This window comes from Bombina bombina, chromosome 7 (assembly GCF_027579735.1).
Source record: "Bombina bombina isolate aBomBom1 chromosome 7, aBomBom1.pri, whole genome shotgun sequence".
NCBI classification, from domain to species: domain Eukaryota; kingdom Metazoa; phylum Chordata; class Amphibia; order Anura; family Bombinatoridae; genus Bombina; species Bombina bombina.
In genome coordinates this window covers 320,334,919-320,361,721 of record NC_069505.1, presented here as the reverse complement: position 1 = coordinate 320,361,721, position 26,803 = coordinate 320,334,919, and the positions used below count along the sequence as shown (strand labels likewise).

At 35.7% G+C, this 26,803-nt stretch overlaps 1 protein-coding gene across 1 annotated transcript in view; it reads left to right on the top strand.

Moving 5' to 3' along the window:
* The window catches only part of CAMK1 (calcium/calmodulin dependent protein kinase I), a 339,090-nt gene that overhangs the window by 101,462 nt on the left and 210,825 nt on the right, over nucleotides 1-26,803 (top strand). Inside the window, exon 2 of the mRNA XM_053720980.1 lies at nucleotides 15,291-15,430. Coding sequence (XP_053576955.1) covers nucleotides 15,345-15,430 — 86 coding nt within the window. The 5' untranslated portion in view covers nucleotides 15,291-15,344. The remainder of the gene's footprint in view (nucleotides 1-15,290; nucleotides 15,431-26,803) is intronic.

Here is a 26,803-nt window from a genome sequence, read left to right as displayed (position 1 = left end):
GATGTATTTTCTTCTTCTGAAGCAGTTTTTGGTAGAAAAGTACTTCAGGCAGCAGTTTCAGTTTGAATCTTCTGCTTATGTTTTTCATTAAACTTTATTTTGGGTGTGGATTTTTTTCAGCAGGAATTGGCTGTCTTTATTTTATCCCTCCCTCTCTAGTGACTCTTGCGTGGAAAGATCCACATCTTGGGTAATCATTATCCCATACGTCACTAGCTCATGGACTCTTGCTAATTACATGAAAGAAAACATAATTTATGTAAGAACTTACCTGATAAATTCATTTCTTTCATATTAGCAAGAGTCCATGAGGCCCACCCTTTTTTGTGGTGGTTATGATTTTTGTATAAAGCACAATTATTCCAATTCCTTATTTTATATGCTTTCGCACTTTTTTATCACCCCACTTCTTGGCTATTCGTTAAACTGAATTGTGGGTGTGGTGAGGGGTGTATTTATAGGCATTTTAAGGTTTGGGAAACTTTGCCCCTCCTGGTAGGAATGTATATCCCATACGTCACTAGCTCATGGACTCTTGCTAATATGAAAGAAATGAATTTATCAGGTAAGTTCTTACATAAATTATGTTTTTGCTACCCAATTTGCTAAGATGAGATTTCTTCCTAACAAAATAACAGAATTGATCAATTTATCATTTATGTGCCTTTCTACTGGACATAGAAAGAAAATAGTTTTCATTTCAATTTGAAAATCCCTATCCAGTGCCCTATTTTACCAATAAGTGATTTCTTACCAGTATTGTCTAATTTTAGGACAGAGCCAGAAACAATGTATTAAGTCAGCAGGTGTAAAATTGCATCTGGAACAATTTGAAAAGGACCATTTACCAATTTGTGCTGGTGTTATATAAGTCCTATTTAATAGTTTACACTGCGATTCTCTCCATGCCACCGTATAAGAAGATATATTGGCCAATTCAAAACTTTTTTAATATCATCCGTAATCTGAGAGGGGAAATCTTTTATCCATTTTACTTGTAGGGCCTTCAGATGATAATAGTCTAGATCAGTGTTTTTCAACCAGTGTGCCGCGGCACACTAGTGTGCCGTGAGAGATCCTCAGGGGTGCCGCGGCAGACTGACAACAGTGTGACATATTTTTTAAACTTTGCTTGTTTTTTACTCCCAGTGCAGGGGTGTCCCTCTTTAAATTTTTTAAATATTGGAAGGTATGTGACAGGCTCATCAGGCAGACATCATTTACAACCATGACATATTGGCATTCATTCACAGACAATCATTATGATTGTTTGTGAATGAATGTCAATATGTCACGTATAATTTGTAGATGGCATGGCATGACAGCACAGTACATACAGTATGTGTGTGTTTGTATATATGTATGTATATATATATATATATATATATATATATATATATATATGCTGTATTAGGCTACCTACAATGTGTGATTTTTGTAAAATTTTGGGATGATGGTGTGCCACAGGATTTTTTAATGTAAAAAAGTGTGCCACGGCAAAAAAAAGGTTAAAAATCACTGGTCTAGATTATTAATCAAGATGTTATATAAAAAGGAAATGAAATGCTTGCCCTGCTTATAAAGATTAATTGCCGGCCCTAAATTGCCTGGTTCCCAATTTGAGTTGAGATTTTTTGTAAATTGGCCAAAGAAATGTCTTAATTGAAGATATGCAAAGAAGATGTGGTTTTGAATCGCAAATTCTCGTTTAAGAGTTTCAAATGATTTCATAGAATCTAGGCCTTATTAAAGGGACACTAAACCCAACATTTTTCTTTCATGATTCAGGTAGAGAATACAATTTTAAACATTACAATTTACTTCTGTTATCTAATTTGCTTAATTCTTTAGATATCCTTTGTTGAAGAAATAGCAATGCACATGGGTGAGCCAATCACATAAGGCATCTATGTGCAACAACCAATCAGCAGCTACTGAGCCTATCTAGATATGCTTTTCAGGAAATGATATCAAGAGCATTAAGTAAATTAGATAATTGAAGTGAATTAGAAAGTTGTTTAAAATGACATGCTCTATCTAAATCACAAAAGAAAAATTTTTGGTTTCATGTCCCTTTAACCCCTTAAAGGGACATTATACACTCATTTTTTCTTTGCATAAATGTTTTGTAGATAATCTATTTATATAGCCCATAAAGTTTTTTTTTTAATTAGTGTATAGTTTTGCTTATTTTTAAATAACATTGCTCTGATTTTCAGACTCCTAACCAAGCCCCAAAGTTTTATGTGAATACGCTCGACTACCTACTCCAGCTTGCTCCTGTTTGTGTAAAGGGTCTTTTCATATGCAAAAGAAGGGGGAGGGGGGAGTGTCTTATTTGCCACTTGCAGTGGGCTTTCCAGCTACCTTTTCAACAGAGCTAAACTGAGAGCTTCTAAGTAAGTTTTTAAACAGTTTTATACTGGATTTTTATATCAGTATCTGTGCATATTATTCTTTATAGTAGTGTCTATTACATGCAGTTATATGAAAATGAGTGTATACTGTCCCTTTAATGACAACTGACGTACCAGGTACGTCATGCAAAAACTAACTGTTAATGACAATAGACGTACCTGGTACGTCAGTTGTCTAAAAGAGTGCTTCCAGCAGCTCTCAGGGTATTGCAGTGATGCCTCGATATGGAGGCATCCTGCAATACCTTTTTACAAGCCTCCTATGCAGAGAGAGCCACTCTGTGGCCCTCTCTGCACCGGTAACGATGGTGCTGTTGTCCGGGTGGGAGCGTAGCAAGGAGGCGGCCTATCGCTACCCGGCATCCGGTTCCTGTAACTGCAATGTGCACGCCGGGTGCCGGGAGCGTGCGGGGGGGGGGGGGGGCCTGCGGGGGCGCGCGCACGCGCAGATTAGCCACTGACACCAATGAAAAAAAGTTAAAAAAAAAAAAAAAGTTACAAATAAAAAGTTAAAAATAAAAAGTTAAAAACGTTTAAAAATAAATAAATATAAAAGGATCTGGGCTGCTACACTACAGAAAAGTTTGAAAATACTGTTTTTGGGGGCAAACTGGGTACTGACAGACAGCTGCCAGTACCTGTTTGGTGGGGTATCAGGGAGGTTGGGGGCTAAGGCAGGGCTCCATTACAGCTGAATACATTTAAAAAAAAAAAAAAAAAAAACTCCTTTTATTTAGTACTGGCAGACTTTCTGCCAGTACTTAAGATGGCAGGAACAATTGTGGGGTGGGGGAGGCAAGAGAGCTGTTTGGGAGGGATCAGGGGGTGGGATGTGTCAGGTGGGAGGCGGATCTCTACACTAAAGCTAAAATTAACCCTGCCAGCGCCCTACAAGCTACCTAATTAACTCCTTCACTGCTGGGTATAATTCACATGTTGTGCGCAGCATCATTTAGCGGCCTTCTAATTACCAAAAAGCAACGCCAAATCCATATAAGTCTGCTATTTCCGAACAAAGGGGATCCCAGAGAAGCTTTTACAACAATTTGTGCCATAATTGCACAAGCTGTTTGTAAATAATTTCAGTGAGAAACCTAAAACTGGGAAAAATTTAAAGTTTTTTTTTTTTTATTTGCTCGCATTTGGCGGTGAAATGGTGGCATGAAATATACCAAAATGGGCCTAGATCAATACTTGGGGTTTTCTACTACACTACACTAAAGCTAAAATTAACCCTACAAGCTCCCTACATGCTCCCTAATTAACCCATTCACTGCTGGGCATAAAACACGCGTGGTGCACAGCGGCATTTAGCGGCCTTCTAATTACCAAAAAGCAACCCCAAAGCCATATAAGTCTGCTATTTTTGAACAAAGGGGATCCCAGAGAAGCATTTACAACCATTTGTGCCATAATTGCACAAGCTGTTTGTAAATAATTTCAGTGGGAAACCTAAAGTCTGTGACAAAATGTGTGAAAAAGTGAACATTTTTTTTTATTTGATCGCATTTGTCGGTGAAATGGTGGCATGGAATATACCAAAATGGGCCTAGATCAATACTTTGGGTCGTCTTCTGAAAAAAAATATATACATGTCAAGGGATATTCATGTATTCCTGACAGATATCAGTGTTCCAATGTAACTAGCTCTAATTTTGAAAAAAAAGTGGTTTGGAAATAGCAAAGTGCTACTTGTATTTATTGCTCTATAACTTGCAAAAAAAGCAAAGAACATGTAAACATTGGGTATTTCTAAACTCACGACAAAATTTAGAAACTATTTAGCATGGGTGTTTTTTGGTGGTTGTAGATGTGTAACAGATTTTGGGGATCAAAGTTAGAAAAAGTGTATTTTTTCCCATTTTTTCCTCATATTTTATAATTTTTTTTATAGTAAATTATAAGATATGATGAAAATAATGGTATATTTAGAAAGTCCATTTAATGGCGAGAAAAACGGTATATAATATGTGTGGGTACAGTAAATGAGTAAGAGGAAAATTACAGCTAAACACAAACACTGCAGAAATGTAAAAATAGCCCTTGTCTTTAAGGGTAAGAAAATTGAAAAATGGTCCGGTCATTAAGGGGTTAAATTAAATTGCTAATACCTTTAACAGACCAGTCTATGAACTCTGAAGAGTTCAAGCCGGGAAGGAATTCCAGGTTCCCTCTTATCGGTAGAAATTTGGATAGCCAATAGTTAACCTGAATTTCACGCGTGTATTTTTTCCAGGCAAAAATTGGACCTTTAAATATATGCATTTTTAGGAGATGGTCTGGAATGAAAGAATTCCTACAATGAATTAGGGCTTTTAGTGAGAGTGGTGCTGTAATCTTAGATTTAAGTTCTAAGTTAGATATATATTGCTTTTCAGTGATCCAACCCAGCACCACCTTCACCAAAACCGATAAGTTATAAAATCTTAAATTAGATAGAGTTAAATTTATCGAGGAGATCCAATTTTTTTTGTGTTGCCAGATGAAATTAGCTGTCATTTTATTACATTTTTGAATATCTTTCACATGGAAAATAGATGGCAAGTTTTGTATTAAATATAACAATTTAGGAAAAAGGATTGTTTTAATCAGAGCTATTCTTGCACTTCCATGTCTAACAGGAATTGAAAAGCTCACAGTTTCAGAATGGAATTACAGGAAAAGGGGTCCCTTTAAGACAATGTATTGAGTTAAAGCATTTTATTATTGTAGAAATGACAGCATCTGTGTTTAAATGTTTAAAAGGAACATAAACACTTTAAGATTAAAAATAAAGCTTGATTAAAAAAACACAGCGTTGCCATATATCTTTATTATATATTTGGCTCCTTTTATCTGTCACTTAAAGGGACATAAAACAGGTTGAGATCTGTGCATATCCTAAAAGGGCTAATTAATTAAAAATAGTTTGTATAAAAAAATTGTTTCAAACATTGCTGGCAAGTATTTTAAAATAATTTTCAAAAATAAGCAAAAAGGAATTACATAGCTAAGCTACCTGGAGCAGCCAACTCCACCCCCCAGGCATTGTATTTCAACTGAGTTTACAGCTTCTAGGCATGCTCCAACAGATAATCCTTATGCACTATATCAATAGATATAGAAACAGCCATAGAAGAAAATGTGTGTGGGTTAGTTAGAGCTTTACAATTCAGAAACTAAAAAGAAAGGGTTAATGGTGAGGCACTGCAGTATAAATTTGCAGGTAAAGTAATTACAGTACATATTATTATATTTTGTCTCTATCCCACTTGTCTGATGTCCCTTTAAATTAAGGGACACGCAAGTCAAAATTAAACTTTCATGATTCAGATAGATTATGTAATTTTAAACAACTTTCCACATTTTGTTAATGGAAGTAAAGTGCACAGTCTTTTTATATTTACACTTTTTGGGCCACCAGCTCCTACTGAGCATGTGCAAGAATTCACAGAACATATACGTATATGCATTTGTGATTGGCTCATGGCTGTCACATGATATAGGAGGAGTGGAAATAGACATAACTTTAAAAATTGTCAGAAAAAAAAATCTACTACTCATTTAAAGTTCAGACAAAGTGCAATTGTATTGTCTTTTTATCATGCATTTTCTGATTAAAGGGACATGAAACCCAAACATTTTCTTTCATGATTTAGGTAGAACATGCAATTTTCAAAAAAACTTTCCAGTTTACTTCTGTTATCAAATTTGTTTCATTCTCTTCGTATCATTTGTTGAAGGAGCAGCAATGCACTACTGGTTTCTAACTGAACACATGGGTGAAACAATGACAATAGGTGTATATATGCAGCCACCAATCAGCAGCTAGAACCTAGGTTCTTTGCTGCTCCTGAGCTTACCTAGATACACATTTTAGCAAAGGATAACAAGTTAAAAAAGCAAATTAAATAATAAAAGTAAACTGAAGAGTTGTTTAAAATGGTATGGTCTGTCTAAATCATTAATGTCTAATTATGACTTTACTGTCCCTTTAAGCAAATCTACTATATTTTACTGGTCTTTTGAGGATTCTCCAGTTTTGAGATCTGTAAGTGCACTCTACAGATCTCACAAAGCAAACATGCAACATATCTGTCCCTAATTTACCGCACAAGGTGTGATACTGCAAAACAATGTATATTTTACTAACAAAATGACAGTGACATTGTGACAAGCCTAGTCTACGCCAGTAATAAATCTAGATTAACTACTCCAAATGTGGCAAATTTATCTTAATGTGTTTTAACAGTGTACTTAGGCAATCAGCAGATAAGCGTTCACTGTAATTAAAGCTGGTGCCTGAACAACTATTTTATAGAGTAGGGTGCTCTTTTCCATCCAACAGCGCAAGGTTGATTTCTTCTGATGTCTTTTGTATACATTACTTTTCAACAGGCACAATCAGCTATTTCAAATGACAAAATTAGGCTAAAAAATGAATTGAGACAATATAATATGTTCCAACAAGTAAACTTTATAATTGGGAGCACAGTAAAGGGGGGAATAAACCATTTTAACCCTTGTAAACTGGTTAAAGGGACCGTCAAGTAAAAAAAAAAACTTTCATTATTCAAATAGGGCATGTTATTTTAAACAACTTTCCAATTTACTTTTATCACCAATTTTGCTTTGTTGTTTTGGAATTCTTAGTTGAAAGCTAAATCTATGAGGTTCATATGCTAATTTCTAAGACCTTGAAGGCCGCCTCTAAGCTGAATGCATTTTGACCACTAGAGGGTGTTAGTTCATGTGTTTCATATAGATAACATTGAGCTCATGCACGTAAATTTACAGAGGAGTGAGCACTGATTGGCTAAAATGCAAGTCTGTCAAAAGAACTGAAATAAGTGGGCAGTCTGCAGATGCTTAGATACAAGGTAATCACAGAGGTAATATGTGTATTATTATAATTGTGTTGGTTATACAAAACTGGGGAATGGGTAATTAAGGGATTAGCTATATTTTAAAACAACAACAATTCTGGTGTTGACTGTCCCTTTTAAACAAAATTAAAATTCTCCTAGGCGCTTCAGTGCAGTGAGCGGATTATGTACATATGTTGTTCCTAACTGGTCACTACCACTCCTAACTTGGATACCATTGACTGGCCAATCAGAAACAGCATATGACACAGTTGCAAGTCATCAACCATGTCGTGCTCATAAGCCCTTAATTAGAAGGCATGTGCAGTAATTACACATTTAGCATTTTATTATTGCTCTGTGCCTTTTAAACTAAGGATGTACTGGTATGCAGCAAACAGGACATACTTTTGGAGATGATGCAGTATATTTAACCCCTTAGTGACCAGAGCACTTTTCCATTTGTTGACCGTTTGGGACCAAGGCTATTTTTACATTTTTGCAGTGTTTGTGTTTAGCTGTAATTTTCCTCTTACTCATTTACTGTACCCACACATATTATATACCGTTTTTCTCGCCATTAAATGGACTTTCTAAAAATACCATTATTTTCATCATATCTTATAATTTACTATTAAAAAAATTATAAAATATGAGGAAAAAATGGAAAAAAAACAATTTTTTCAAATTTTGACCCCCAAAATCTGTTGCACATCTACAACCACCAAAAAACACCAATGCAAAATAGCGTCTAAATTTTGTCCTGAGTTTAGAAATGCTCAATGTTTACATGTTCTTTGCTTTTTTTGCAAGTTATAGGGCACTAAATAAAAGTAGCACTTTGCTATTTCCAAACCACTTTTTTTCAAAATTAGCGCTAGTTACATTGGGACACTGATATCTGTCAGGAATCCCTGAATATCCTTTAACATGTATACATATATTTTTAGAAGACATCCCAAAGTATTGATCTAGGGCCATTTTGGTATATTTTATGCCACCATTTCACCGCCAAATGCGATCAAATAAAAAAAAAATGTTCACTTTTTCACAAATTTTTTCACAAACTTTAGGTTTCTCACTGAAATTATTTACAAACAGCTTGTGCAATTATTGCACAAATGGTTTTAAATGCTTCTCTGGGATCCCCTTTGTTCAGAAATAGCAGACATATATGGCTTTTACGTTGCTTTTTGGTAATTAGAAGGCCGCTAAATGCCACTGCGCACCACACGTTTATTATGCGCAGCAGTGAAGGGGTTAATTAGGGAGCTTGTAGGGTTAATTTTAGCTTTAGTGTAGTGTAGTAAACAACCCCAAGTATTGATCTAGGCCCATTTTGGTATATTTTATTCCACCATTTCACCGCCAAATGCGATCAAGTAAAAAAAAATGTTCACTTTTTCACAAATGTTTTCACAAACTTTAGGTTTCCCACTGAAATTATTTACAAACAGCTTGTGCAATTATGGCACAAATTATTGTAAATGCTTCTCTGGGATCCCCTTTGTTCAGAAATAGCAGACATATATGGCTTTGGCGTTGCTTTTTGGTAGTTAGAAGGTCGCTAAATGCCACTGCGCATCACACGTATATTATGTCTAGCAGCAGTGAAAGAGTTAATTAGGTAGCTTGTAGGGAGCTTGCAGGGTTAATTTTAGCTTTAATGTAGAGATCAGCCTCCCACCTGACACATCCCACCCCCTGATCCCTCCCAAACAGCTCCCTTCCCTCCCCCACCCCACAATTGTCCCTGCCATCTTAAGTACTGGCAGAAAGTCTGCCAGTACTAAAATAAAAGTTTTTTGGGGTTTTTTAGGTTTTTAAAAAAATAATAAAAAAATAATTCTTCTGCTGTGTAGGACCTCCCTTAGCCCCCAACCTCCCTGATCCCCCCCCAAACAGCTCTTTAACCCCCCCCCCCTCTGCCTTTATTGTGCACCATATTGGGTACTGGCAGCTGTCTGCCAGTACCCAGATTGAAAAATAATAATGTTTTTTACTTTTTTTATTTTATTAAATGTTTTCTTTATTTCTGTAGTGTAGCTGCCCCCCCTCAACATCCAACCCCCCACCCTCTCCCAGATGCCTTGATTTTAAAATCCCACCCTCCCCAGTCCTCTCTCCCACCCTCCAGATCTACAGCATATTGATGCTGTTTTTATAGATCTCCCATGCACGTACCCGCACAAGATCCCTCCCCCCTCCTCCACCAATGACTGCCCACCCGCCTCCCTGGATGAGCTCCCACCCACCAACGATAACGGCCATCGATAGCCGATGCGGAGAGGGCCACAGAGTGGCTCTCTCTGCATCGGATGGCTAAAAACAGTTATTGCAGGATGCCTCAATATTGAGGCATCACTGCAATAACATGAAAGCAGCTGGAAGCTATCAGGATCGTTTCCACTGCTTTCAAAGACCAACAACGTATGGGGTACGTCCTTGGTCATTAACTGCATTTTTTTGCAGGACGTACCCCATACGTCGTTGGTCGTTAAGGGGTTAATAATGTATTTTTTTTATCCACACAGGTTTTTTTTGTTACATTCCTTTGCTCTGTACATGATTAAACATACATTCTACATTTTCTTCAGAAATAGAAACTTTAAACGAAAAATGAGTCAGTCAAATAATTGCAGGGGTGTGTTTTTAAAGTGTTGACGCTTCGCATTTAACACAATGTAATGCTAGTGACATCCTACCAAGGCATTAAGCGTGTCCCTGTTTATCGGAATGACAGAGTTTCTGCATAATTATGTCATTTGGTACAGGGATTTATTTATAGGTTATTCTGAGATTGACTAGAATGTAAATATTGGGGAATGACTGTAAAATACTTCAAACATCACTGTTTACATCTCTGATATGGGTGTGTAATGTGTTTTTAGTTTCTACCTACTAAAGGATTAAAGGGACATATAAGTCAAAATTCAAGTTTCATGATTCCGATAAAGCATCCATTTAAAAAAAAAAATTAATAAAATAATACTTCCATTATCAAAACATGCACATTTGTTTTATATGCACACTTTCAGAGGGTCCAACTCCTACTGAGCATGTGCAGCAGTGCATGGTATTTATATATGCATTTTGTGATTGGCTGATGGCTGTTACATGATAGAGGGTGAGGGGAAATTGTATTCACTTTGAAATTTGACAGAAAGTATTTTAGTGCTCATTTCAAAATCAATGTAAATGCTTTTGCATTGTGTTTTTATTGTGTATTTGTCAATGATTAAATTCTGTTGTATTTAGTGTTACCTTAATATTTAAAAATTCAGATAGATCATGCAATTAAAAACAACAACTTTGGGGGCGGAGCTAGCTTCTAAAGCAGCCAGACTTGTTTTTGGGAAGCTCCAGGCTTTCAGCTACAAATATAGAAATTAAATTACATTTAGAAGCCTGAAATTATTCTGCTGCTCAACTAAATATTGGTCTTAGCGGTCCTACATCAGAAGTAAGAAAAGATCTTCTATAATGGAGTTACCTTCACTGAAATACTCTCCTTTTAATATGCCACGTGGCGCCACTGAACATAGCCTACATACAACCATCCCGGCTGTTATGGATGCGCTACAAACCTGGGAGCAGCATACACAGCGACTCCTGGAGAAGCACTATCAGAGTTTAGCTGAGGACCTGCTGACAATACTAGATTGCCTATCCGAGCCACAAAAAAAGAAGCTTAGGAGTGCGGACCCTTTGCTGATTAGCGAAAACAGCGTTGGGGCAGAGGATCCAGAAGTGTGGAAAACGGAGGTTGAGCGGAGAGCGTTTCCTTTATTACTAGCGGGCAATGAACTTGCTCAGTTCTTAGAGGTTCCTCTGCTCACTGCTTCAGTGAACTTTTCGCCCATCCAGACATCGGAGGATACGACTGACCTACGGAGCTGGGGGATACATGTAGAAGTGTGGGATCCGAGTGTACACATAGAAGCACGGTCGACCTCTTGCTTACCCTACTACAAGCAGGTATTGGAAGGTCAGCTGCTGGAGTCTAGAATCTCCTACAGTACAGAGAAAGGGTCAGTCCTTTTGCCGAGAGCCCAGATATTCTATGTCGGAACAGTTGGCTTCCCTTGCCATGCGGGCCAGTTCTTATCAGAAGAGACTAGTATCTGCCACGACAGTCCTTTCCCAGGTGTTTTGTGCTAGGGGTATGGGATAGAGATTTGAAATATATCCACAGCCAAAGTAGCAGAATAAGGCCTTAACTCAAAATAGCCTTATTTTGAAATTACATATTCAGTTTATTATGTTCCTTCACTGTTCTAATCCCTACAAACTGATAGTAATAGTGACACGTTTTAAATGTGTATTATCTTGTTTGTTATACACGAGCTATGTATATATGCTTTCCCTGAGGGCAGACCACGGACACATTGGTTTCAAGACCATATCTAATTGAAGATATTGCAGAGACTCAACTAGTCATGAAGGCTGGTCTATTTGATTCTTAGGGGCCCCTCTGTAATAGACCTCAATATCTACAAAATAGTTAGACCATGCTATATATATTATAAAACAAAATTCTACTTGAGTGTTTCTTAATATATCACATATACGGTCTAGGTTTGCACAGTCTGGCTAGCACAGTTTAGTCCTCATATGTTATGTTATATAGTGCCAGCTTTCGTTACTGTTTATATGGGATATATACTATCATGGCATACCTAGGTTTCTCTCTAGCTCGTATTGATAATATGGGCTTAGAAATTTACCTCACCTCCTTGTACAGCTTATGATATCCTGTTAATTATAAATGTCACCAGGACTGGGTCAGGCATACCGCTTATATAAGGATATCATCCACTGAAGTTATTTAGTTTAGTATAGTATGTTAGTCATCATGGTGCTATTTGAGTAGGTAGTTAATTAATTTGTGCAGCCAATCTATAAACAGTCTATCACATATCCCTTTTACTCGGCTCTATCTAGTATTGCATCAAATTGAGCTTTGTTTTCTCCTCTTATGTAACTTTTTACCCCTAGTACAGTATATTTAAGGCTAGTTGATAGATATTTATATAGAAATATTCTCTATTCTAGATAAACCAAAATTCTGCAGATGGTTTTGTAATAGTGCATAGAGGTTTTTGGGATGTGCACATTCCATACCTTATTTAAAGTAGGAAGTATCTTACGAACGTTAAGCTTATTGCTAAGGGTGGCTTTTTCACTTTCGTTAGGTACTTTCCCTTAGGTATAGGGCCCATACCTAGGGGGCGAAATCATTCATTGTATATATTCCTTGCCATTGGTTTGTCTATGCTATATACTTGCATGTCTGTATAAAAGGGGTCTGATTAGTACTACATGGACTTTAAATTAGACTTGATATGTTTTTGGTAATATATTTAAAGGTGCTCCATATATGGTATAACTGGGAACTAGGGGCCAGCTATGTTAGCTCCTAAGTATTAGATTTATTAGACTCATCAGGATCTCTGTATGAACTGGTGGCCTACTGTATCATTGCCATTTATTATCTAGATACAGTATAGTTTGGCTCCGATCTGCACCCCCCCCCCCACCTCCTAAATACAACTCTAAGCGGCGTTCTCTCGCTGTTGAATCTATTACCCCAAGGAGGGTAATTTTTTCATTCTTTTAAACCTATTTAGCTATTTCATAACGATATATTTATAGTTTATAGGGGGTGATCCTATATTCCCAGTAGTAAGGCTGGGTTATTTTGAGAACGGCTTTGGTCCGCTATTTCAAACTAAAACTAACTTTGATATCTTTAACTATACATTAGTTCATTATTGTTTAAGCTACTCACTAAATATGATGTCATTTGACTATGGATATACCTTAAGCTCCTATAGGTCCAAGTGCGACCGTTTGTATCATTTGAATTTTATTCTATTGTACTATAAATTGTGCGTCAAGGTCTATAAGAGACCGTTTAACATTCTAGTTATTATACCTCTAGTCTTTCAGGTCCTATTGGATAGGCCCGTGATCAGTTTATATATTAAAAGGGGGGATTATTAATGGTTATCTTACTTTAGCATACCTCCATTAATCTTAGATATAACGCAAGAGCCCAAAAGTGGCCCACCAATAGTTTATGAGATTCCTATAGATATATAAAATGAGGTTTGAGTTCTAGTTGTTTCACTGTAATGGGTTTATAGCTTACCGTATGAAGGTGATTATATTGTAGCATGTACATTGTTATTTCTGGTGATTGTATTCTTACCAATTTGTTATTGTTATGAGTACGTTTTTTCTTTATGGAATTGTTTGCTAAAAACCTCAATAAAATATTATAAAAAACAAAACAAAACAAAAAAAAAAAAAACAACAACTATCATTTACTTCTATTATACATTTTTGCTCTTGGTAACCTTTTGGTAAAGCTTAGCTCCTCCCCATGGGAGCATACCTAGGTAGGCTCAGGAGCACTCATATGTCTTAAGAACTATATGGAAGAAATATTTAAATGTTATACACGTTTGCATGGAAAGAGGCTACATTTCATAAAACAGTAGAAAAAAATAGAAATGGATACATTTGACAATAGATGTAAATGTGATTTATAATTTCAACTAATTGCACTTTCTGAATATTTTTTATAACCCTTTAAGATGCATAGTGATTTGCATATTGAAGAAGCAGGTGGACTGCCAAAATCATTTAGTGGTTTTACCTATCAATAAAAATTAGCTTGAGCACTGTGTTGTAATCAAATCTAAGCAAAAACAGAAGCAACCATATTGGTTAATGGATTTAAAATGAACCCCATTCAGTAGCATAGACACACCTTAAACACATATACACCCTGTATGCAATTGCTTACAAACCATTGACTTTAAAGAGCCATTCTAATGTATAAATTACATGTGTTGTTCACACACCCTTTAAGTGGAACAATTTAATGTGACTCTTTGTTTGAAAAAGTTGAACAGTTCTGGTTCAGAGCAAATGTCTGTATTTTGAGATAACCATGTCAGAATGCGAATTGTGAGATATCAGACCTACATATTTATAGAGCTTTATGTGTATGCTGGGGGCTGCAAGAGTATATGAACACACACCAAAATGACAAAACCCTTGTCTAATTTACTTGCTTCTATGTCAAGACCCAATTTATACAATATACAGTTCATATTGGTATCAGAGATATGAAAGATGATATCCCTAAATACACTGGTATAAACAGAGCTTAAAGGGACATGAAACCCTTTTTTTTTCTTTCATGATTCAGAAAAAGAATACATTTTTTAATTTTTTTCCAACTTCTTCTATTATCAAATTTGCTTTGTTCTTTTGATATTCTTTGTTGAAGAGATATCATGATAGGTAGCGTGCGCATGTCTGGAGTACTGCATGACAGGAAATATTGCTGCAATCTAGTGCTGCTGCTAATGTATAACACTGTTTGCAAAACTGCTACCATATAGTGCTGAATACACGTGCACGCTCCTAAATTTACCATCCTCCTTTTCAACAAAGGATAACAAAGAAAATTGATGATAGAAATGAATTGGAACATTGTTTACAATTGTATGCTCTACCTGAATCACAAAATATTTTTTGGGGGTTTTATATCCCCATTTAGTGCTCCACTTGTAATCTAGTCCTTTATTTGTTCCCTAGGATGTCTCTTGAGAGAGAAACGTTGTTGTGAAAAATTACTAAATGTTTGTGTATGATGCTATAAAATTCACCAACACATGAATTTTACTTATTTTAAGAATGTTTGAAACTTTTACCTTCAATAGATATAGTTTTTTAAGATTTATACACAAAAAAACAACATAATTAGATAACTTAGATAAGGCTTCATGCCAATGTTCAGTAGACATTTCAGGTTGTTTTAAAATTAGCTTCAGAGCTGCCTGGAAAGTATGAGTTATGGCTTCTAAATTAGCATTTAAATCTTTTATATGTAACCAACCAAATATTAACTAAATACGCAATCTGGGCTTTTGCCCAAAATTACGTAATTTCAGATCAAAATACATATTTCAAAGGAAACCTAAAACTTTATTTGTGTTTTTTTCCTCACCAGATCAGAAAGGTCTCTCACTATTATTCCTAAGTGGATATAGACAGACATTGCAGGATGCCCCTTGAAGAGGATGGTCCAAGCTGGAAAAAGAGAGCGGAAGACATTCGTGATACTTATGAATTTCGAGACGTTCTTGGAACGTGAGTACCATGGGGACTGGGAGAGAAAGGTCATGTTTTTTTTGGAGAGTGTAAAGAGATTTGTAATTTTTTTTTAAGACAGGATATGATATATTTGAGCAGTTTATTAATTCTAAGAACTGAAGAGAGTCTTGTGATGTTAAAGGGACACTCAGGTTAAATTACATTTTCATGATTCAGATACAGCATGTAAATTTAAACAACTTTCCAATTTACTTCCATTAAAAAAAATGTGCATAGTCTTTTATATTTACACTTTTTGAGTCACCAGCTCCTACTGAGCATGTGCAAGAACTCACAGACTATACGTATATGCATTTGTGATTGGCTGATTGCTATCACATGGTACAGGGGGAGTGGAAATATACATAACTTTCAAATGTGTTAGAAAAAAAAACTACTACTCACTTGAAATTCAGAGTTAATGCTATTGTATTGTCTTGTTTTCTTGCATTTGTTGATTATGCAAATCTACCGTGTTTACTGATCCTTTAAATATTTTGAAAACTTGTTCAAAGGACATATAATTAAAAATGAAAGGAACATAAAAGTAAAATTTAAACTTCCATGTTTCAGAAATAACATGCATTTTTCAGTTGACCTCTTTTATTAAACTAACTTTGTTCTTTTTGCTTCCTTTTTTGAAAAGCATACATAAGGAGTAGTAAAACACTATTGGAAACTAGCTGTTGATTGGTGGCTACACATAGGCCTCTTGTCATTTGCTCACCAAATGTGTTCAGCTGGCTCCCAGTAATGCACTGCTGCATATGCTGATGTTAAATATTTAGAGCACTTTATAATTGCTCTATAACTTGAATATAACTAAAACATTAGATAATATTTGTTGAAACATCTCATTTCGATAACAGAATATCCAGATAGATAACCAGAGAAAGTCAAGAATTTAAAATGCAGCACGATCACATGGTTTGAAGTTACTATTTAGAGAATTTCTTGCTTGCACATACTATGTATTGTTATAATTTTTTATCATTTATGTTATGATTTAAAAACAGAAGACATTGATAGAGAAATAGTAAACATTTAGATGTTATCATCACAAAACATTAAGGGACATTAAATACATTAGAATTGCATAATCAGCCAGTGCATAATAAAAAGACAATGCAATACCACTCTGAATTTAAAAAAAAAAGTAGAAATTGTACTTCAATTTGCTGTCCACCTGTATCATGTGACAGCTATTAGCCAAACAGACGTATATACCTATACACTGTGAACTCTTGCACATGCTCAGTAGGAGTTTGCATATAATAAGATTGCACAATTTGAAAATGGAAATAAATTGGAATTTCCTAAAATGCTCTATATGAATCATGAAAGCTTGACTTGAATATACCTTTAAGGAGACAATAAAAAGTAATGATAAAGTTATATGTGTGTGTGTGTTTATATATATATATATATATATATATATATATATATATATATATATATAAAATGTGTGTGTGTGTTTTTATATATACACATTATATAAATGTGTGTGTGTTTATATATATATATATATAAATGTGTGTGTGTTTATATATATATATATATATATATATGTGTGTGTGTTTTTATATATATATATATATATATATACAGTATACATATATATATATATATATGTGTATATATATATATATATATATATATATATATATATATACACAGTCGTATGCAAAAGTTTAGGCACCCCTGACAATTTCCATGATTTTCATTTCTAAATAATTGGGTGTATGGATCAGTAATTTCATTTTGATCTATCAAATAACTGAAGGACACAGTAATATTTCAGTAGTGAAATGAGGTTTATTGGATTAACAGAAAATGTGCAATATGCATCAAAACAAAATTAGACAGGTGCATAAATTTGGGCACCCTTGTCATTTTGTTGATATGAATACCTGTAACTACCTAGCACTGATTAATTGGAAAACACAATTGGTTTGGTGAGCCCATTAAGCCTTTAACTTCATAGACAGGTGCATCCAATCATGAGAAAAGGTAATTATGGTGGCCAATTGCAAGTTGTTGTTCTCTTTGAATCTCCTCTGAAGAGTGGCAACATGGGGGCTTAAAAACAACTTTCAAATGACCTGAAAACAAAGATTGTTCAACATTATGGTTTAGGGGAAGCCTACAAAAAGCTATCACAGAGATTTAAGCTGTCAGTGTCCACTGTGAGGAACATAGTGAGGAAATGGAAGACCACAAGCACAGCCAGAAGTAAAATATCGGAGAGGCAAATGCAAAGGATGGTGAGAACGGTCAAAACAGCCCACAGACCACCTCCAAAGACCTACAACATCATCTTGCTGCAGATGGTGTCACTGTGCATCGTTCAACAATTCAGCGTATGGGAGAGTGATGCGGAAGAAGCCTTTTCTGCACACACGCCACAAACAGTCGCTTGAGGTATGCAAACGCACATTTGGACAAGCCAGATTCATTTTGGAAGAAGGTGCTGTGGACTGATGAAACAAATATTGAGTTATTTGGTCATAACACGGGGTGTTATGCATGGAGGCAAAAGAACACAGTGTTCCAAGACAAACACTTGCTAGCAACAGTAACATTTGGTGGATGTTCCATCATGCTGTGGGGCTGTGTGGCCAGTGCCGGTACTGGGAATCTTGTTAAAGTTGAGGGTCGCATGGATTCCACTCAATATCAGCAGATACTTGAGAATAATGTTGAGGAATCAGTCACAAAGTTGAAGTTACGCTGGAGCTGGATATTTCAACAAGACAACGACCCAAAAAACTGCTCAAAATCTACTCTGGCATTTATGGAGCGGGACAAGTAAAATGTTCTGGAATGGCAATCACAGTCCCCAGACCTGAATATCATTGAAAATCTTTGGGTGATTTGAAGCGGGCTGTCCATGCTCGGCCACCATCAAACCTAACTGAACTGGAGATGTTTTGCAAGGAGGAATGGTCCAAAATACCTTCATTCAGAATCCAGACACTCATTACAGGCTATAGGAAGCGTCTAGAGGCTGTTATTTCTGCTAAAGGAGGCTCTACTAAATATTATTGGGATATTTCTGTTGGGGTGCCCAAATTTATGCACCTGTCTAATTTTGTTTTGATGCATATTGCACATTTTCTGTTAATCCAATAAACCTAATTTCACTACTGAAATATTACTGTGTCCTTCAGTTATTTGATAGATCAAAATGAAATTGCTGATCCAAACACCCAATTATTTATAAATGAAAATCTTGGAAATTGTCAGGGGTGCCTAAACTTTTGCATACGACTCTTTTCTTTGATAGACAGAGAATGCGTATTATAAAAATAGTCTATGATTAAGGCGTGTGACAGCCGAAATGCGTAAGACTGTTTCTCCATCGTTTGACTTTACCTGTTTCTGTGTCTGCAATAACTTGATGAACTTTTATCTCTCTGTGCCCATCCTTCGTGTTATTACAAAAATAGAACAAGCCTTTTGTCCGCTATTCAAAACCAGATCACACTTTCCTCTAATTTGAATATGACTTGCATTAAATGACTGAGATAGTGGGCTGTTATGTTGGAGATTAATACGTCTGGAAGAGCTGGGCAGATAGAGATGAATTTAGGTGTCACAAACAGGCTACCGCTGACTGCAATCTGCGTCACTAGGAATCTAACTCATCCTTTAACTCTGGACTTGCAGCTGTTTATAGTGGAAACTTGGAATCAAAACATTCACTTTTGAGAAATTTCAGGACACAGGAAGATTAAACACAGTTTTAAAAAAAACAAAAACAAAGAAGAGTCCAGAGAGATTACTGTATAAAAGCTGGAAGAATTCAGGATATGCAAATAAACACATGGGCGGTCAGAACAGATGGATTGTCCCAGTATTTTCTCATAACTGAAATTGATTGTAATGGTGAAAATGTAATTGTAACTTTAGCTGGAGTGGATGAGAAGATCTTATCTGCCCATTTTATTTTGGAGGAAACAAATCTGATTCTGCTTCAATTCACACATTATATATAGAAATTCTAAGAGTTGTTTCCATCTAAGAATATCAACTTACTGGCTAGTTTAAAGGGACGTTAAAGTACAGAAAGGACTAATAAAAAGCTCTAACTATGGGCTCGTTCACAGATCTAATGGTTTTCATCAGAAATTCACCATTAAAGTATATGGAGATTTTTGTTGATAAACCATTTAAAGGGACATTCCTGTCAAAATTTAAATTCACATAGATGAATTAGATATTTAAATAGAAACATATTTGCAGTATACATGTATTGGCAAAAAATGATTCTAGTAAAAATGATCACTGTTTTAGTGTTAACATTTTTATCTGCAAGTGCATGTGAAGCATGCTAGATATTCTCAGTGCACCAGTATTTTAAATACTACAGCTGCTCAGGGAGTCAGTGGGGCTTGTGTCATGTCAGTCACAATGCAAATTGAGTCATTATCAGCTGATACAAGCACCTTAGGCTGCTCTGAGCAAGTGGTGTACGAAGCATACTTAAATATCCTCTTGAAACAGCTATAGCTTATACTAGAATAATTTTTGCCAATACAAGTGTATTGCAAAAATGTTTATTTTCAAAACCAAAGTGCACCTGTGTGTATTTAAATTTTGTTTGGAATATCCCTTTAAATACTTTTTTCTAAAGAATTGTGATCTACTCCAATGTGTTTAACCTCCTTGAAGGGGTTTAAGTCAACCCCAGAGCAGCAATGCATTACTGGGAGATAGTTGAACACATTGGCTGAGCCAAGATCAAAAGGTATATATGTGCAGCCACCCATAAGCAGCTAGCTCCCAGTAGTGCATTACTGCTCCTGTGCCTACCTAGGTATATAACAGGATTGAAAGGGTAATTTTGACTTTAAGGTTTCATGTAGATTTTACGTTCAGGGTTTGCTTGTATTAATTTCCTAAATTATTTGCCTTTATCTTAGCATTTACCTTCTCTGCTAGAAGAATTTCATGATTTAAAGTGATGGTAAACTTTATATGTTTTAAAATCGGGTTTGGAATCTAAGCAATATTTTAGATGGACTTTAATTGATCACTTCTAATGAAGATGCGCTGTACTTACTTTGTAATCTAACCGTGCCATTCTAATACCCTGCGCTCCAGCCGCCCACTTAAAGGGACATTCAAGTCAAAATTAAACTTTTCATGATTCAGAAAGAGCACACATTTTTAAGAATATTTCCAGTCTACTTCCTTTATCAAATTTTGCACCTTCTTTTTATGCTCACACTTTTTGAGGCATCAACTCCTATTGAGCATGTACACAAGCTCAAAGGGTATATGTATAGTAGTCTGTGATTGTCTGTTGTCTGTCACATGGTACAGGGGGCCAGCAAATGGGAGAAAAAAAATAATTTGGCGGAAAAATAATCTACTGCTTTTGTGAAATTAAGAGTAATTGCACATTCTTTTTATATGAATATGAATGCTTTCTGAGGCTCCAGCTGCTACTGAGCATGTGCAAAAGTACACAATATGTATATGCATTTTGTGATTGGGTGATGGTTTTCACATGATAAAGGGGGAGGGGAAATTGGATTAACTTTGAAATTTGACAGAAAATATTCTACTGCTCATTTCAAATATCATAGTAAGTGCTATTTCATTGTCTTATTATTGTGTATTTGTTCATTATTCAATCATACTGTATTCAGTGGTCATTTAAAGAAACATTTACTAAATAAATGCAAAGATTAGCAGATAGTAATATGCAGATGTATGTTTAGAAATTAAATCAATTGTTTAAATAACGAGAAAAGTAAGTGTTATCTTTGTGCCATCATGTTGTAACCTAGATTTCAACAGGAATAAGAAAGCCCACAATTTTCAGAATTAAATTAAAGGAAAAGTGTATTGCAAATATTTGATTACACAGTTATTTTATATTACAATCTTAAATTGTTTAGTGTCCCCTTTAAAAATAACTTATTTTGTTTGTCTAATATATAGAATATATACAATTAGGCTATTTAATACCATCTCTTTATTAAAGTGATGCTTTATATTCCCCAGTGTGCAGAACAACAGGAATAACAGGAATGTGTTATTGATGTGAATTATAGAATGTTACATTTAGTTTTATAAGACAGATATCCTGAAGAGTTAAGCATAACTAAGGTGCTTGTCTCGATCACTGTATATGATCTGTCTACATAATGGTCTTGTCTAGCGTTGCACATAGTGTGTGTAATGTGCTGTATATATGAGATATGTGTCTAGTACATGTTATAACAGGCGCTCATATAGTGAACCACGGACTGTAGAGAACTCCACACTTCCTGCAGATCTTCAGACTAAAAATACAAACTAATCACTTATTCTTGGAAACTTTGAGGGTCTCCTAGGGGGTTTGGCCTTTCCAAATGGAAAGGATGTGGGCTACACTGTATTTGTAGAAATGAGTTTAACCCCTTCTTTACTGCACCCTGAAGCAGCAGATTTAATTATAATGAATAGCAGCTGCTCTGTGTCTTGATCCCGTTCTGCTGCTCTGCAGTGGGAATGGAAAGGTTTTGTTAGAACTGTCCAAAATCCAGCATGACTCAGTCTGCTTAGTTATTACACTGTGATTGCTGAGATATATTTAAAGGGACATCCCAAATTAGTTTTTTCAGGATTCAGACAGAGCATACAATTTTAAACAATTTACATATATCAAATTTGCTTCATTCTCTTGGAATCCTTTGTTAAAGAAGAAACAATGCACTACTGGGAGCTAGCTGAACACATCGGGTGAGCCAATGACAAGAGGCATATATGTGCAGCCACCAATCAGCAGCTAGCTCCCAGTAATATATTGCTGCTCCTTAGCCTACCTCTGTGTGTTTTTCAACAAAGGTTACCAAGTGAATGAAGTAAATTAGATCATAGAAGTAAACTGGAAGACTGGTTATAATGAATCATAAATGTTTAATTTTACCATGGAAAAAAAGATGCTAAATTCACTTTTCTTTAGCATATTTAAACATCTGGTTTGTCACCCAGTGGGTATTTTTTAAGTATTCCAAGATGTTGATGAATTTATTTAGAAAGTAAGGGACATTTTTTAAGGGACAGTTTTTTATTTTTTTTTGCTCAGGGCTATCTAAATCTTCCCATGTTTTTTTTTTGTTTTTTTTTAGATACAATGACGTTAAACAGACAGAAGAAAAATTAGTGTTTAGTGTCTCTATTTAAATATTTAGATTGGCTACTGCATTAAAGGGACACTAAACCCATTTTTTTTCTTTCATGATTCAGATAGAGCAGCAATTGTACGTAACTTTCTAATGTACTCGTATTATCAATTTTTCTTTGTTCTCTACATTTCTTTATTTAAAAAGCATGGATGTAAGCTTAGGAGCTGACCATTGTAGGTTCAGCACTCTGGATGGTGCTTGCTTATTGGTGGCTACATTTGAGCCACCAATAAGCAAGCACAACTCAGGTTCTGAACCAAAAATGGGCTGGCTCCTAAGCTCTAGAATAGGAATGCATTACTGGGAGCTAGCTGCACACATCTGGTGAGTCAGTGACAAGAGACCAATGTGTGTAGCCACAAGTCACCAGCTAGCTCCCAGTAGGTCACTGCTGCTGCTGAGCATATCTGTATAGGCTTTGTGACAAAGGATACAGGGGGAAACATAGTAAATTTGATAATAAAGTGAATTTTAAAAATGTCTTAAAATTACATGAAAGCTTCATGTTCGTTTTCAATGCCCACCGCTAGCTCCTTGTTGCGGGCTTTTCTTTCTTCCATTTTTTTTTCTATTTTCTTAACAAAGCAGGTGAAATAATACAACCAATCAGATTGTGTGTACCTCTTGCCCAATAGGCGGTGCACCATCACAGGATGGGAATACACACTTGTTAGAGCCTATTGGGCAGGTGGTACAGCATCTCATTGGCTGCATTAACCAGCTGTTTTGCTAAGAAAAAAACAACTTTGCAACAAAGGCAGGTGCTTTAAACACTCATAAGGGGGGGGGGTACAAAAATATACCATACATGTTTTTAAAATAATATATACAGCAGTAACTGATCCAGATATTTCACATTTAACAAGCAGAATAAAATAAAAACAGTGTTCACTTTCTCTTTAGAATCCATGCAGAATACAGGGAAGATATTTTTTTTAATTAAGGTGGCACACTTAGATAAACCTCAGTTACGATAGATACAAGGTTTCATGTCCCTTTAAGTTACTTTAAAGGGACAGACAAGTCCCAAAAAAACTTTCATGATTTAAATAGGGAATGTAATTTTAAACAACTTTCCAATTTACTTTTATCACCAATTTTGCTTTGTTCGCTTGGTATTCTTAGTTGAATGCTAAACCTAGGAGGTTCATATGCTAATTTGGGGCAGTATGCAGAGGCTTAGATACAAGGTAATTACATAGGTAAAAAGTGTATTACTATTACCGTGTTGGTTATGCAAAACTGGGGAATGAGTAATAAAGGGATTATCTATCGTTTAAAATAATAAGAATTCTGGTGTTGACTGTCCCTTTAAGTTCAAAATATCTGGAGAAATGAGAGAGTATGCATATTTCTTATCATTCCATCTAATTTTATGATTCACCGGTTTTAATAGTTTATTCTATGAGCATGTTTCATTAATCATATTGTGATCCTCCTAACTTATGATAACTGTAAGCCAGCATTACTCAGCACCTGCCTGACCTGTCTAATCTGTTATTTATGATGTTGATTTTGTCTTGAAACCTGATGAATTTTATGTATATATATATATATATATATATATATATATATATATATATATATATATATATATATATATATATATGTGTGTGTATATATATATATATAAGTTAGAGTCATTTGGAAAGGCACTCCATATACAAATATAACAGCCTCCAGGGTGCACTTCAGAAAATGATCCAATGTATATTCGTAGAAAAAAGGCACTCACTGGTTCAGGTAAAACTTAACATTTAATAAATTAAGTTTTGTATTTTCCAAAATGTCTGTATCATGCATTTGAAAAAGGAGGTGGAATACCTCCGAAACGTCATGCATTTTTAACTTAATTTATTAAATGTTAAGTTTTACCTGAACCAGTGAGTGCCTTTTTTCTACGAATATATATATATCACTTTTAAACTTACCTTGCCTGTAGATGCTGGCTGAGCACTGTGTGACTTGTTAAACATTAAATATTTTTTATTGTTTAAAAAGATAGATAATCCCCTTATTACCCAATTCCCCAGTTTTGCATAACCAATACGGTTATATTAATACACTTTTTACATCTGTGATTACCTTGTATCTAAGCCTCTTCTGACAGCCCCCTTATCTCAGTTCTTTTGGCAGACTTGCATTTAGCTAATTAGTGCTGACTTGTAAATAACTTCACGGGAGTGAGCACAATGTTATCTATATGGCACATATGAACTAGCGCTGTCTAGCTGTGTAAAAACTGTCAAAATCCACTGAGATAAGAGGCTGCATTCAATATACCAAGAGAACAAAGTTAATTTGATGCTAAAAGTAAATTGGAACGTTGTTCAAAATTACATTCCATATCTGAATCATGAAAGTTTAATTTTGACTAGACTGTCCCTTTAAGGACTCCTTTTGTGAAATAATTGTCATGGTCGTCATAGAAGCTCTTTAATTTAGAGATGATGGCGTGAGAGCCTGAGAGAAATATTACGATGCCGTTTTTAAAAATTATATTAGTTGTTTAACTTTAAAGGAACATAAAACCCAATTTTTTTTTCTTTGATGAGTCAGAGAGAACATCCAATTTTAAACAACTTTCCAATTTACTTCTATTTTCAAATTTTCTTTGTCTTCTTGTTCTTTGTTGAAAAGCAGGAAGGTAAGCTTAGGAGTGTGCACGTGTCTGCAGCACTATGTGGCAGCAATTTGGCAAGAATTTTATACATAGCAAGAGCACTAGATGGCAGCACTGTTTCCTGTCATGTAGTTCTCCAGGCATGTGCACGTTACCTATCCAAATATCTCTTCAACAAAGAACAGAAGAACAAAGCAAATTTGATAATAGAAGTAAATTGGAAACTTTTTAACTTTTTGTAGATTGGTGGCTGCACCTAAATGCCTCTTGTCATTCACTTACCGATATTGTTCGGCTAGCTCCCAGTCGTGCATTGCTATTGCTGTTCCTTTAACAAAGGATGCTAAGAGAATTAAGGAAAATTGATAATAAAAGTAAATTACAAAGTTGTTTAAAAATGTGTGTGATGTGTGTTGTATGAGTGTGTGTGTTGTATGAGAGTGTGCATGGTTTGATGGTGTGTGATGTGTGTGTTATGAGTGTGTGTGGTGTGTGTTATATAAGTGTGCGTGGTGTGTGTGTTGTATGAGAGTATGTGGTGTGTTATATAAGTGTGTGTGTTGTATGAGAGTGTGTGGTGTGTGTGTGTGTTATGAGTGTGCGTGGTGTGTGTGTTGTATGAGAGTGTGTGGTGTGTGTTATATAAGTGTGTGTGGTGTGTGTGTTGTATGAGAGTGTGTGGTGTGTGTTATATAAGTGTGTGTGGTGTGTGTGTTGTATGAGAGTGTGTGGTGTGTGTTATATAAGTGTGTGTGTTGTATGAGAGTGTGTGGTGTGTGTTATATAAGTGTGTGTGGTGTGTGTGTTGTATGAGAGTGTGTGGTGTGTGTTATATGAGTGTGTGTGGTGTGTGTGTTTGTTATGTGTGTGGTGTGTGTGTTGTATGAGGGTGTGTGTGTGTGGTGTGTGTGTTATAAGAGAGTGGTGTGTGTGTGTTGTATGAGAGTGTGTGATGTGTGTGTTGTATGAGAGTGTGTGGTGTGTGTGTTGTATGAGAGTGTGTGGTGTGTGTGTTGTATGAGAGTCTATGGTCTGTGTGTGTGTTGTATGAGAGTGTATGGTCTGTGTGTGTATTGTATGAGAATGTGTGATGTGTGTATGTTGTATGAGTGTGTGGTGTGTGTGTTGTATGAGACTGTGTGTGTGTGTTATAAGAGAGTGGTGTGTGTGTTATCTGAGAGTGTGTGATGTGTTTTGTCTGAGAGTGTGTGGTGTGTGTGTTATAAGAGAGTGGTGTGTGTGTGTTATCTGAGAGTGTGTGATGTGTTTTGTCTGAGAGTGTGTGATGTGTGTTGTAAAGAGTTTATGATGTGTGTGTGTGTTGTATGAGTGTGTGCTGTATGAGACTGTGTGTGTGTGTTATAAGAGAGTGGTGTGTGTGTTGTATGAGAGTGTGTGATGTGTGTGTGTTGTATGAGAGTGTGTGGTGTGTGTGTTGTATGAGAGTGTGTGGTGTGTGTGTTGTATGAGAGTGTATGGTCTGTGTGTGTGTTGTATGAGAGTGTATGGTCTGTGTGTGTATTGTATGAGAATGTGTGATGTGTGTATGTAGATGAGTGTGTGGTG